At 39.0% G+C, this 15175-nt stretch overlaps 1 protein-coding gene across 1 annotated transcript; it reads right to left on the bottom strand.

Moving 5' to 3' along the window:
- Positions 1–1256: 1256 nt before the first annotated feature.
- dis3l2 (DIS3 like 3'-5' exoribonuclease 2) lies at positions 1257–11730 on the bottom strand. The gene is made up of 21 exons (XM_026314224.1): positions 11633–11730; positions 10299–11077; positions 10045–10172; positions 9648–9701; positions 9352–9453; positions 9048–9213; positions 8796–8866; positions 8135–8364; positions 7878–8051; positions 7659–7738; positions 7444–7556; positions 7187–7294; positions 6760–6993; positions 6056–6135; positions 5794–5977; positions 5461–5547; positions 4979–5126; positions 4592–4722; positions 4005–4109; positions 3371–3475; positions 1257–3039 (listed from the first exon to the last, which is right to left on the bottom strand). Exons 2-21 carry the CDS (start codon positions 11050–11052, stop codon positions 2938–2940), a joined length of 3156 nt encoding a protein of 1051 aa, XP_026170009.1. The 5' UTR covers positions 11053–11077; positions 11633–11730; the 3' UTR covers positions 1257–2937.
- Between the last annotated feature and the right edge of the window lie 3445 nt (positions 11731–15175).

Here is a 15175-nt window from a genome sequence, read left to right on the forward strand (position 1 = left end):
GACCCGGCAGTAATGAACTGCAATGAAATTCTTTAAACTGTACATTTCACTGCCAGTTATCTATTGTGTCAGGTTAGAAGTTACACAAACCTGATAGGAAAACTTCCTCTAACAGAAAAATGTGAGTTATCTGCACTACTATAAAGTTAAAGCCATTACAGAAAGTTTTGTGGGTGTATAGTTGAAGGTTTAAAGTCAAAACAGTATACTTGGCTGCAGTGGGAGTCGCAGGTGGTTCCTCACTGGCGTCAGTGTGTTCAGCTTTGATAAGAAATTCCCTGCAAGGTAGTTAATACGGGAAAATAAAAGATCTCATAAACTCGTTTCCTCACTGCAATGGCATGTGCTACTGGATAAAATCCCAACAGAAGGTCAGTTTATCATTGCATGTTGTGATTAAAGAAGAGTACTTTAACATGATTATATATATTTTTTTCTGATATTGAACACAGACACTTGACACACACACAATCACTGTCATATTATCTAAGGTGATGTACAAAACTTCTTCGCGATGTGTCAGGGGCAGCATAAGGATTAAAACTGTTTCATTTTGTGGCTGCATGATTACACTTTGTGCTGTTAAGCAGCTAAATGCTCTACTTGTTTCTGCTAACCTTGCCTGAATATTGTACCATGGTTTTATCAGAACCTTTCCTTGGAAATGAGCTATTATGCTAAGAGAGTGAACAAAAACAGTAAAGTTGTGGACACAAATGGAACAATAAGTAAAAAAAAAAAAAAACATGAAATGCTATATAGGTCTGTGGTTCATCATAAATCAAAAGCAAAATGTTAAGTTTCAAGAAATTCAGAAATTTCATGACAACATAAAAAGTGAGAAGTTCTTTAGCCATGAAATCTATTTAAAAAGGGTCAATTTCTCAAATAGGATTTGAGGAAAAGCTTAAAAAGACAAGCTATCAGTATATCAGTAAGGGTGTGGAAAATATACTGTAGTTTATTCAGGTTGGAGTCATCAACTCTTGCACAGTGAGCCAACTCTACCTCACTATCTTATGTGCTATTGCAGTGGATTGAGATACACCTCTGCAATTAAGAACATAGATTATCAGTGTTTATTCACTGTACAAACTAAACAAAGATGGGCAGTGCCACATTATAGTTAATAAGGCAGCAGTATCATCAGCGTCACAGTGAGCAGGGATTACTCATGTATCTGAACAGTTTATAATTTACTAAAGCTACCTTAATGTTAGTATCTCAGAAAGAAAAACAAAACAAGACAAGCCCAGTGGATTTCATGTATTTATTGACCTGGTCTCTGGTTTAGCAGAAATTGAATGAAAGTTACATGTGACAACACAACTTCACAAAAGATACACCTAAACTGTACTTTAGACCTCTTTTGAATAATTAGATTAAAGGTTGTCAAATGCACAAAACTCCTATTTTTTAATCTCCATTTTGTATCTAAGTCACAAAAACACATTTTTAACAGCATAGTTATTCTGGACTACTAAGCACTTTCTGGTTTAAAATTCATTTAAAGGTCAGATACTATCATTTTATGTAAAACAAAATCTAACACCATGAGATGGTGGTGATTCAAAAATCTAATGCAAGCTTAAAAAAAAAAAAAAGCTCTCAAAAATTGTGCAGACAGAGTGGCCAGTTTTTAAGCCATTAAATGGCACTGATCAGGAAGTGAGAATGAGTAAGAAATAAACAAATGAAGGTGGGGCCTTGATCCACTGAAATGTCTTATGGTTACTTGACTAAATAAGACATTCACAGTTGATATTAATGAGGTACATAAAGCTTTCCTGTGACACGAAGTTTGAACATGACACACACACACACACACGCACGCACACACACACACACACACACAGAAAAGCACATGAGCCAACATAAAACTCATTTAGATCTCAAGGCTACCAACCATTTTTAGCAGCAAATCACATTCAAGTCATTCCCATGTTTTGCATTTAAAACAATAACAAGGGCCTGAATCAGCCCTACCTGACTGATGCCACAGAGGAATCCAGAAAAAAAAACAAAAAAAAACTCATTCCTGAATAAAAGATTATAAATACACACTCCGGCAATATAAAAAGTCAGGGATGACACTTCATGGCTGTTATTGTATTATTAGTATTATGCAAATATTACTATACCAGGTCTGGTGTAGGTAACCTTTTTAACTACAAATGTACTGCAAATGTAAGCAAAAATGAGGAGTGTGGGTTTCTCTATTGCTGTGCAAACAAATATGAGTCTCTTCTCAATCAGGAAACCAGTCATTAATATTAAACTGAAAACAGTTAAAAATCAGTTTTCACACATTACACTGTGTACAATTATATCACATCAAAACTGACCTCAAAAGGTCAATAAATTAACAGCAAAATAAAACTCATTGCTGCCTTGATTTGATTAGACCTGAGCCTAAATTCAATTTGAAATCCCTACTGAATCATAAAACAACATAAAAATGAGTGGCTTCCTGGAGGAAGTTACATATAAAACAGTTTACTATATAGACTACACCTAATCATTTTCCAAAGACAGCTTGCAGACCTTAGACATGTAATGGTTACTTGCTGCACATCTATAAATACTGTCCTCTCTATAGTACCGAAATTAATAAAACCAAAGGAAGATTGAAAAGAAAGACTTTCACTGCATTGGTTTTTTTGTTTTTTTTTTAACAAAATCTTAAATACTAGGATATGTTGGAAAAAAAAACAGCAACGTTGTGTTTGCGTATGCAGATTATTCACTAGTGGGGTAAAAGAAAACTAGAGTGGTCCTTTAAGTTGAAAGAAATCAGTGGGAACTTCAACTAAAATCTGACTCTGATCTAAGCAGCGACTTCCTTGCTTACCACTATGATACCACTTCTAAGCTACATTTCAAATCAGCCTATTAATAACAGAAAATCTGCAACAGTAAACTTCGATCTGGAAGTGTTTATAATCTGCTGTTGTCAGGCCTCTTGAGTACAGCACTGTATTTCATGGGCACACTGTCGGCTTTGAGTTGCACTTCCACTAAGGTGAAGACTGAAATGATCTGTTGAAGGAAATGCTGACAGTTATCATAAAATACAGCTAGCTGCTGCAGTCTTTAGAGAAGTTGGCAGAAAAGCCATAAAGCATGAGACAGTATTGTACTAAAAGTATTAATAGTCTTGGTATTTCTCTTTTGATGTAACTTAAAACAAATGAGTAATTTGCAGGTTACTTTAATATAATCAAGAACTACAGAATTATATAAACTACAAACTCATATAAACTAAAAAATAATAAATGTTTACATTACTATTCATACTAAATAACCTTTTCCTATGGACAGGCCACACTATTTACTGTACAGAAGCATCCTCATTAACTGTGGTTCTCACCTGCTCCACTGGGAGCTTCTCTTGCTCCTCAGGTGTCCAGACCAGAGTCAGCTCTGATTTCTTCCCCACCTTACGATGCTGGAATGAGTCCAGTCCCCCAACAGACTGCAGTGGAAAGCAAATATTTTCAAACAGTTTTAGAGACACTCATCTGACTTACCACTGTGTCACTGACTTGATGGATGGTTTTGCTTTGTAAAGTCAATTTTTTAAACTTAGTGGTGCATTTACCAGCACTAACAATGTAAATGAACTACAACAGTGACCTGTGTGTAGACTGTAACCTGCTCTCTCAATTGGTACAGCGGTGGTACATAAGGTGGTGAGGGTATTTTATTCATAAATTTCCATTCTCAATATTTTGCATGCTTGAATGGGAACACCTCAAAACACATAAAACATGAGTCTGAGCTGCTTTTCTGCTTTTTTATCTTGGCACAAAACCCCATTGTGACTCTAGCAAATAGGAACACATATTTTACCGTATAACGGCAAATAAGCTGCAAAACCTTAGTAAACATCTCCAGTTAAGTAAATACCTGTATACAACAATATAATGTGAAAAAACGAATATCGGGTATAACTGTATATCAAGACTGGAAAGTTTCCCTGTAAATAGTGTATTGCAGCTGACCTTGCAGTAGATGCGTTTCTGCACTCCATAGCGGAGAACCAGTACATCAAAGGACTGATCCAGCACTCCCATCACCATGGCCTCAGAGTCCAGGGGGCCACACTCCTATGGAGAGCAGAAAAAAAAACATGTCTCTTTATACTGACAATACTGTTCTGACCTCACTTAAGGGACATATTTAGACCACTGCTGATTTAACATTCAGACATCTGGATGAACTAGCTGAACATTTTTTATTTTGAGGAGGATGGTGATGAAGTTTTAAACATTTTAAATCTTTTTGGTTCCTATTTAACATGTTGTCACTTGGCAAAATGTTTCAGACACTATAAGAAGAATCGTGTATATGCCGATGACAAACAGCTGCATAAAACTGCAAATACAGGCCAACCCTTCAGCTGTTCTTCTGACGTCAAGTGCTGGATGGTACAGAACCTTCTTCAACTAAACAAACAGGCCTGTTTTTGTCTTACTATGTTCTTGTTTTATTATTATCTATGTTGTGCTCCTCATTGTTATTGTGATCAAATATAATTTAACATTTTTATGGTTGCACACACAGTGTAACCTGGTTTCTGGTCACCCACCTTTACGAACACTCCAAAGAAGAGCTCCGTGCTGAGCTCTTGGACTCTCTTAGACACCGTCTTTTTGTTATTACAGTGTGATGCCTGTTTCTCAACTTCTTCTGTTGACAGTCCCAAATGTGGCCCACAGTCTACATGTAAACATTCAGTAGGCACACATGAAAATGAGTAAATGAGCCAAAAATAATACTTCACAAATACCATTGACACAGACAAAGAGTAAGAGCAGACAGATCTGAAGGTGCTTTGTTTTCTTCTGTTGCATTTCTCTTTTGCATTATCAACCACAGATCACAGAAGCACTAACACAAATAAGGTAGTCTTATTTGTTTAAATGTGTGTTTTTATGTCTGTCTGAGAGAAACTTTATGTAAAGAAGGTACGCACTAAGTGATGAAGCCAGCAGCCGGTGCACAATGATGTCAGCATAGCGTCTGATGGGTGATGTGAAGTGTGTGTACAGAGGAACATTGAGGGCGTAGTGCTTGAAAACCTGCTCCTCCTTCAGTACACCTGTACAGAAGTACAACGCCATCTGGGAAACATCAATACCCCAAATTAGTCCTGTACACTCACAGAAGATAACATGTAATTATAATATCGTTTAACATTAGTGTAAATGATTCATGCTAAAAGTGGTTTATTCAACTCTCCCTAAAAAGAAAACACATTTGCATTGATATGTTTGCCTTTTATATAATGCCTTACAAAACAGTGGGTGTCGCATTTTCTCATTTGGAATTTATTCTTACTCTTTATACATAATTGTATTCCACTCATGGGTGATATAAAACAGAAAAGCATGAAATGTGTTGTATCTCATAATGAGGATGGAAGCCGCCTTTCAGCAGTAGTTACTGAGCTCTAACCTGCATGGGTCTGGAGCACATGTGGGTTAGGACTTCTTTTCGGGCACTGGAGTATTCATCATCACCAAGAGTATTGTTGAGACTCTTCTGCATAAAAAACAAATCAAAACAAAAAGTAATCATCAATATTTGTAGTGGATAATTTTCTTTAAGTTGAATGACTTAAAGGTTTTGTTAGCTACATACTAAACTTAACCTGGAGACATTTTAAAGATAAGCAGAGAGAACACAAAGCTTATGCCTCGCACTGTGAGAACTACATATAGAAGGAAAGATTTTCTAATTATTTCCAAAAGAATAGATGCTGCACTACATCCGCATTACAAAACTGACCTGCAACGCTCCAGCCGAGGAAAAGTCAATGTTGATGCCTAGCTGGTCACACAGCTCCTGCAGTTCATCCACCATCTTGGCTTTTGGTGGAGGATGCCGCCTGAGCAGGGCCAGCTCGGGGAATCTGCGATAGATGTGATGGGCTGTGGCAATGTTAGCCAGTAACATAAACTCTTCCACCAACCTAGAAAAGAATTACGGGCAACAGTTAAGAAGAAGAATACAAACGCAGAGATTCATCTGAGAAAGGTTTGCTACTCACTTGTTACTGTCTCTGTATTGGTAAACATAGCAGCCCTGAGGCATCATGGTCTCTTTGTCTAGCATGAACGACAGTTTGGACTGAAACAAAAAAAGAAAAAGAAAAAAAAAAAACACATACAATAATATGATTATGATATAATATGTACATATAATAATTGGAGAACACTGAATAACCTGGGTTTGTTTCCACACAGTAACTAATTATTAATGGTTCATATCAGGATAGTGAGCTCAAATATTCCTGTTAGGTTTCTTTGAGCTAATCTAACAAAATTGGCATGATGAATACAGTTTTGTGAGACTAACAGAAAAAAACCCCCAAAACAACATAAACCAAACTGGCAACTACAAATTCACTATGTTCTCATAATCTATGCTGACAGACTACTAGTTAAGAGATTAAATTTGACAATTTATTTAACTACAAATAATGGCTGTAACAATTCATTTGAGTCCAAATAAAGTTTCTTACATTCATCCAATAACCCCATAGCTCTAGTTTATAGCAGCTTGAAATAACTTTTGACAGAAAAATGTTTTTTTTTTTAATATTTCAAAACTAGTACTGTACATGTATCTATAAATTATCAAGAGTTTGATCAAAACACTTTCAGTCATTTCTGTCAGGCTCCAGCAGATATGTTCTTGATAACATGCACCAGAGAGCACAAAATAGTCAAATACTAGAGATGTAGGACTGACCTGGTCTAGTCTGAGGGCTCCGCCTGAGAAGCGCTGAGCTCTGAGGTTCTTGGCTATAGAGTGCAGGTTTAGGACAGCCTGGTGGATCTCATCAATGGGGTGCACAGGGTCCACGGGTGGCAGCTCCTCAGCAGCAAACATCTTGTCAGGAGCCTCGATCATGCTCTGAGCATGGTCGTAAGCCAACTTGACACAGGAGCGGATCACTGAGCGGCCAAACCATTCACTGAGGATCTGGGTGTCAGGCAGGTGAAGTGAATTGATGAGACCAATTAGAAAACAGATGGAAATTGACCGATCAAATGCCATCATTATGGTACCAAGAGCATTATGTTTCAACATACTCCTTCAGTCTTTACTTGTAACAAGTAACCTTGTATTGCTTAAGTGTAGTTTTAACAGGTCCATAAATTTTAAACGATCGTACCTTCCCCTCAGGTGTGATTTTCCAAATGACAGAAAAAGTAAGTCTGTCGGTGAGAGGGTTCAGACTGCACAGCTCCTCACACAGCAGCCTAGGTAACATTGGGATCACCTGGAGAGTAACAAAAATAGACAGTAACCACCAAAGAAAAAAAAAGTGAAAGATTTTTAAGCTGCAGCAGAGAAACCAAATGAAATGATGCAGTGGCAAGCAAATGTGTGGTAAGCCTAACTAGTAGCTAACTGTCAGGGAAGTTTGACCTTTTGAACAAGGTACACGCTGGTGGCTCTTTGGCTGGCAACTGCATCCAGGATGTTGTCCTGCTCCACAAAATAACTCACATCAGCAATGTGGACTCCCACCTCAAAGTTTCCTGTATTAAAGAACAGTACAAAATGTTCCACCACTCCAGAAAAGCATTATAAACCAGCTCTAATGAAAAATCACTATCACCAAACATCAGACAGCAGTTTACCATCTGGGAGTTGTTTACAGGACAGAGCATCATCCAGGTCTCTGGCAGTTGCAGGGTCGACTGTGAAGATACACTCGTTCCTACATGTGATAAAAGAGCGCACTGTGACTCACGCATCACTGAATGAAACAGGCAGATCTAGGTCTCACTCAAGCAACACATTTCTAAGTAAAACAAAGAAGGAACGATCAAGAAGCACGTGCAGGATTACACTACTACCTCAGGTCTCTTCTCTTCCTCATCTCCTCAGGTGGGATGGTCCAGGGGAGGTTCTTGGGTAAGCAGTCCAACACTTGATCTGAGAACTCTGAAAAATCAATGCCGTACTCCGTCAAGATGCCTTCTGTCTCTGGCTCGATTTCTCCAGCTTGACCCAGTGTCTTAGCAAGTCGACTAAGAGGAAACAATTAGAAAACAATCAATATGGTTGTTGAACCAGAATAATACTGTTGACTGTATCATGCATCTATATGCACCCTTCTGCAAAGTAGCTGTCGCCTGCCCAGTCAGTGATACGACAGATGAACAAGGTGGTGTTGTAGTCACCATGGCGGGAACTAAAGTTTTCAGGACAATCATCCAGGGGAACATTAATCCGTGGCACTCGGTGGTCCACAGGGGAGAACATGGCAAAGCGCTTGTCTGGTAGGAATTTCAGGAAGCCGGTCACAGCTCTTGAGTGTTTCTTCTCAACTATGTACACCACCTAACAGAGAGAAAGGATGAGGGAAGCAGAGTGAGCAATTTATTTACATCAGTGTATTAGAATCAAAACCTTTGGATCCTTTCAGGAATATTTGGGGGGGGTTTATTATAAAGCAGCCAGATAAATGTCAGCAGCTTAGCATAGCTTATTTATTTTAAGCAAAGATACAGGTTAGTCTAAATCTTCATTTCTATATTTACTTCTTTTCACCTTTCATTGGTTTAGTTCAGAAGGATGATTAAATATAGCAGAGCACTGTTTACTCAAGTTAATAAGAATCTTCTTGTTACCACACTGCTGTAACATAATGTTAAGCAAGAAAATCTTATTGTTTGTATGTTTTTTTTTTCAATTCCTAATTAGTTCAAAAAAGGTCAACAGAAAGAATATGGGTGAAGAAGAAAAACATAACAGATATGCAGGAAGCTCACTTTAGCAGTCTTTTGGAATATTTCCCCATTAGACCGTGGGGTTGAGGGGTCTTCCAGAAGTGCCCCTGTTGCTGTCAGATGAGAGGAAAAATTAAGACTAACTATTGTTTTTGGAGACCTTCTATATATAAATACTTTATACAGTAAATAAACATTCAGTTTTCTCAACTGTTATAAAATACATCAAATATTATTATTAAATTATTTTGTTTCTATATTAAATACCCTGCTATATTAACTTCTTCACAGTACCTGTGTCAGTGAGGGTAGTATTCTGATGTTTGCTGATGGGTTTACACTGGTCATCAACGTCATAGCTGGGGGTGTGCTCTGCCTTCTTCTGTGTAGTTAGTACTGTGTGCTCTTTCTGGTTCTCTGGCTCACTGGCACCTTCATAATCAGTATCTGACCTCACAACCTGTACAGATACAAACATTCATCTCCTGGTTATTCACTCAATACTAGTGTGCTTTTCTGTGCTAAAATATAGCCTGTTACAAGACCATTAGATTAATTAAAAATGTAGACTATAGTTCAACGGGGAAGTGCAGTTTACCTTCCACTGCTCCCGAGGCAGCACTTGCACTACCACAATATCTCCATTCAATGCTCTGTTGCGAGCTACAATCCCATCCAGAAATATATCCCATGTGTCATCCTACAAACATACAAGAAATTATTTATTTTTGATGGAGACTTCTCCACATAAATGTTACTATGGTATGAGCTCACACAGTCAGATCCAATGTCAAGTCATACTCTGAAGACATGCGACAGCTATGAGGTGTCACACAGAACTAAACAAGTTATTGAAGCAGTCTCATTTGTTCTGGATTAGTGATAACAACTTACAGGAGATGGGATGAAAGCTTCATTGTACTTCTTTGGGTTGATTCTTAACTGACCCTGCAGGGAAAATACACAGAAATGCCAACAACTGATGTTAAACAAAATGGCACCAAGGCTAAATGATCAAAAAACAGCAAAAGAGATATTAGTCCAAACCCTGCAGTCTATTTTATGTCAGTCAGCTTCTTGATTTTCTTGAAAGTATATGTGGGAAATGACACACCTGTATTCCTGTCCTAAAGGTTTTCACATTACATTTTCAAGATTTTATTTGTTTTGTGCTCATCTGTTAGATAATTTTATAGATTAATTAGTGGTTAATAAAACTACAATACAGCAAACCTGAGGCTGAACATAAACTATATAGAGCACACAGAGCTTGGCAGGAGTTACTCTGTACCTGAATGAGTTCTCCTCTTTTAAGGCCATGGGAAACTTCCTCAGATGTCATGTAGGATTCAAACACTTGTTTCTTTGATCCTCCTCTTTTGTTTTTACTTTTGACAGCAGGAGAATTAGCATTTGGAGCTAAAAGAGAAGAACATGATGCTTTAATCTATCTTAAATCATTGTGTATGACTACATTATTATAGCAAATATAATTTATGCCCAAAAACTGAGAATTGCCAACTAAAAACCAAAAATACTATTCACCTTGGGGATGCTGCATTTTTTTGTCTTTAGAGAACTTGGGCTTTGATACCTGAGTGTCAACCCCAGATAATGTTCCTTCTCTGTTTTCCTCCTCTTCTGGGTGCTTTGGAAGATTCTTTTTCTTTGATTTCTTCACCTTCTCTTGTTCCTGCTCACCTGTAATGGCTTTCTTTGGTGATTTGGGGTGTCCAACAAATGAGTTAGCTTCTTTTGAAGTAGCATCTCTGTTTGAATCCTTGTTTTTCTTCTGCTGCTTCTGGTGTTTCTTAGACTCATAAGGTTTAAAAGAGCAGAGCTCCTCGCCAGATTCTATGTCTCCATCATGGCTGGTGGTAGTGTCCCTTCTCTGTCCCCGGCGCTGCCTATCAGACACACCCTGTTTTCTTTCACAGTCCTGGTGAGCACTGCGAGTGCTTAGTTTTTCCATGTACAAAGACAGTGAACTCTCCTCCCCTTTACTTTTCATGGAGGAAGGGGAGAAGTCACTTGAATCTGAGAAATCATTAGCAACTTGATCCCTTTTTCTCTGTGGTATGTTGAGCCTATCACTCTGGGCTTTGAGCAATCTATCTGGCCCATTTTCTTCCCTTTGAAATAATGACTCCTTTGCATATTGTTCCAGATATGAACTGAACTTGCTGCTGCGGTGCTGGCTGAGAAGCCTGGCATAAGCATCTTTCTGAGGAGGAATGCTTGGTTGATTTTGGCCGCACTTTGCCTCTCGATTCCTCTTAGATTGCCAAGGAGAAGCCATATGGAAATTTTCAACGATGCCGTCTCTGAAAAGGCACAAGCAAACTATGTGATTGTTGCTATTCAAGCATGAGTCAACAAATGTTCAGACATGGCTCTAGTTAGTAACGGAGCACCAGTGCTGACAGATATATCGTTGTCTAAAGTTAACTAGGAGAAAATAAAACCAATGACTTAGTACTCCACTTATCCACATCGTATAACTAGCTTAATTAATGCTAGCTCACCTAGAATTAGCTACACACATAGACGTGACTGAAGGTTAGCTAGCCATGCTGATTATAGGAGAAAACAAACGCTGCACTATCTCGCTTTCTTCGGTTTTAACGTCCCAACAACTACCTACGAACTAGTTAAACCTTACAACTAACTAGTTAAACGTTGTTAAGTTATCTTTAAACAAACATTTGTTAGCAGCTAGCCGTGAACTAGCTAGCTAACGTTAGCAAACTAACGTATATAAACGTTAACAATGCTGAACTAGATTCAGCTAAACAACATTAGTTATGTCCGACATACCGACATACCTGACCATAATAAACAAAAATGAACGGACAGGTTGTCAAAAGTGTAAACATTACCTCAATCACTGCGATGTAACTTAGTTTTGTAGCTTAGTTAAGCTAGCTGTCATATGTTAGCTGCTGCTTTCACTTCCTGTGTTGTTTCGCAGTCATGCTGCCTTTGGGTACTGTCGGAAATATCGGAAAGAAACCAATGGGCAAAGTAAAACAAAAAAAAAAACAAACAAAAAAAAAAAAGACTGTCACATTACTCTTATTTCCAGCACATATATTGCAGTTTTGTAGAACATGGACATCAGGTTGTTTGTTTTGTGTGAGATAATACAGACAAATGACACCCAGGTTATTGATGCTTTTGCAGCGTTCACTGTCGGCGCTGCAGCTCCATGTTGATAGTTGGGATTACAGACCCACAAGCAACCTGTAGAGGGCAGCATTGATAAATATTTCAACGATTTGATTAAACAGTGACATGCTTTTCCTTGGTGTGCAAATATGCTGATGAAAGAGATAAGAAGTAAGTAAACCTAACATGCAGTGAGACAGAGATGTGCTTTGTGTGAGGTTTGGGTGTGACTGTGTGTATGTGTGCCTAATTTTACAGGATATAGTTCTTAGGGATCACCTATATTTGCTGGAGTTTCTTCCACCTAACGAGCTGATTTCACACCTGTCTTGCATAATACGAGACAACTTAAGAAGGCTCTTCCAAGTGTACACACACACACACACACTGTACATATACACACACGTTCCTCAGCCCAAACCTCTGGAGACAGTATGGGAGTGCGTCTTGATATCACACAGATCAGGTGCATGTGTGTGATCTGATGTTGCTTCCAGTCATTTGTGAGTATAATTTAGAGGAGGCTGCCATGTTTCGTCCTGGTAGAGGCCTTGAAATTCCTGCAGCACTTATGTACACCCATGCACGCACTTACACTCATCAACAGCGATAGTGAAGTTGTATAGGAGCTTTGTATGCTTGAGAAGAATAGAATATTTTGTGAAGTGCTAGCTTTCATCTGTCACTCATGTTTATAACAGCAGGTTTTGCCTATCCTGCATATAGTGTCCTGTGTCCCACCTGCCAGACAATTATTCAGCCACTATCTACCTGCATATCCTGGTACATCCAGGGTTGCAGGTGGACTGGAGCCGATCCCTGCTGACAATGGGCTGTGGCAGGTACACCATGGACAGTCTATCACATGGCTGAGACATAAAGACAAACACTCACACTGGCACCTACAGGTGAATTAGAGCCACCGATTGGCCTGTGGGAGGAAGACAGATTACCTGGAGAGAACATACAAACTATTGTGAGTTGACAGGGCTAACCACCACATCACTGTGCTATCCTGACAACATCAGTATATACATAGTTCAACAGACTGTCAGTTGAAAGATCTGGTCTCCATTTATATCCTTTACATATTGTTTTGTAAAGCAGGGATGATGTCATGTCTGGGATTGGGTTAATTATATGTTTTCATTCAGCCTCCCCTGCTGTTGTGCTGTTAGACATAGACTGAATTCTTGCCTATGTGTTTTAAACAGCATTTACACTTGAGACTCATGTCTCTCACCTTAGACAAGCCTGTAGGTCCAGGTAAAAGGAAATGATAGTGAAAAAGATGAACAATGATGTGGGAAATGTTGGAAATAAATAAGACATGATTTTTGGAGCATGAGTTTCTGGCAAAATTATCTTTCAGGTAATATAGCTCAAGCTGTTGTTCATCACCTCCAGCTGTCTGATGACAATGAAAAGAGATGCAGAAAGCTGTAGTTATGCTAATTTCCCAAGTTACCGTCTGCTAACAAACGAGCAGTTTATCACGTAATGCTGGTAAAAAAAAAAAAATCTATTTCATCTCCTATTTCATCTGCAAATATCAGCACAAAAATGAATGGTCTGAGTGTGTAGTGTTACTATATCCTACCAAATAATATGTCTCTTCAATGTGATGAAGGATCCTGGCCGGTGGACTGCTGTTTCTACAAGTTTCATGCCGATAACACTCAAAGTGTAAATGCTGTTTAAAACATATAGGCAAGAATTCAGTCTATGTCTAACAGCACAACAGCAGGGGAGGCTGAATGAAAACATATAATTAACCCAATCCCAGACATGACATCATCCCTGCTTTACAAAACATTATATATAAAGGATATATATGGAGACCAGATCTTTCAACTGACAGTCTGGTGGTGGTTAGTGATGTGGTGGTTAGCCCTGTCACCTCACAATAGTTTGTATGTTCTCTCCAGGTAATCTGTCTTCCTCCCACAGGCCAATCGGTGGCTCTAATTCACCTGTAGGTGCCAGTGTGAGTGTTTGTCTTCATGTCTCAACCATGTGATAGACTGTCCATGGTGTACCTGCCACAGCCCATTGTCAGCAGGGATTGGCTCCAGTCCACCTGCAACCCTGGATGTGATCAACCAAAGTCTAAAAATATTTCCCATTTGCAGAGTTCTAACATTTTGCAACTTGTTAGCTGCCTTACATTAGTGCACAAGATGGAGAAATGTGGGTGAAACTGAAGATTTTAATATCAGAAGATGAAGCATCTCTGATGCACATAAATTCAGATCTATAAAGATTCTAGTCTTGTGCAAGTGTGAGGTCTCATTATAGATGGAGAAAATTTTAAGGCCTTGAAAATTAACCTCTTGTCAATAAAGTCACTGAATGGATGCAGATCTTTTCCTAAGGTTCAGGGCAAAAAAGCCCAAAAAACAGACTTGTAAAGGCATGGTTACTGGTGACTTCTCAGTAAAAGCAGTGTTTGATTGTTGGCTTTCATTAAATAAACACTCTTAAAGGCATGACATATAAGCTTTTCTTTGGTAAAACATCTAGTGGGCACTGGTTCTTTTCCCTCTGACAGCACATAAGCTTTACTTCTTTTAGTTGAAATGAAGCTCACCGAATGGGTGGGGACTCCTGCATGGGATCAGAGGAATTTTTTTCTCACAAGCCTTTTTTCTTCCCTTGCTCTCTTCTGAGGGCATCTAAAGGAACATCTGGGAGAACAGAGAGCGTGGGTGAAAGAACGGCTGCCTCTCTACCACAGTTGCGGGTGTACGAGCCCAAGTTGCAACGCATGCAGATGAAGCAGCAAATGCCTATCAAATATTCATCAGACCAGGGGAGGCAGCACAGCTTGTAAAAGAAGATGAAATAGAGCGGGCAGGAGCAGTCACTTTGTTCAGTCTCTCGCCCCTATCTACTTGGAAATTTCTCTTTTCCACTGCCTATCTCACCATCACCACCACATGCACACCTTTTCTGATGGGACCTGGAAACAGCTTAGTCATTTACATCAATGTACAAAATGAATGAAAGTACGATCTGTGTCTGTCTTTGATGTCATTATTTGTCCAAATATTAGGCTGAACAGTGACCAAGTGAGTATAGAGGTATGCTAGATGTGTATGCTATAGGTCTAGTTGTAGATGCTGCAAGGCCAGACTACTTTCGTCACTGGCTGCAGCGAGCAGCAGATCTCTGTGGTCATCACCTTGCACTGTTCCACTGCCATGGCAACGGCCTGCAAGTCACCCCGGGCAAGCCGCACTCTGCAACGCCCA

The sequence above is a fragment of the Mastacembelus armatus genome, chromosome 17 (genome assembly GCF_900324485.2).
Source record: "Mastacembelus armatus chromosome 17, fMasArm1.2, whole genome shotgun sequence".
Classification (NCBI taxonomy): Eukaryota; Metazoa; Chordata; class Actinopteri; order Synbranchiformes; family Mastacembelidae; genus Mastacembelus; species Mastacembelus armatus.

Coding starts and splice junctions, on each gene's coding strand:
- dis3l2 (XM_026314224.1), bottom strand. CDS start 11,052: ATGGCTTCTCCTTGGCAATCTAAGAGGAATCGAGAGGCAAAGTGCGGC. Junction 9,214..9,351: donor TGCCTCGGGAGCAGTGGAAG/GTAAACTGCACT, acceptor GTATCTGTACAG/GTTGTGAGGTCAGATACTGA. Junction 5,548..5,793: donor CCTCGGCTGGAGCGTTGCAG/GTCAGTTTTGTA, acceptor TTTTTTATGCAG/AAGAGTCTCAACAATACTCT.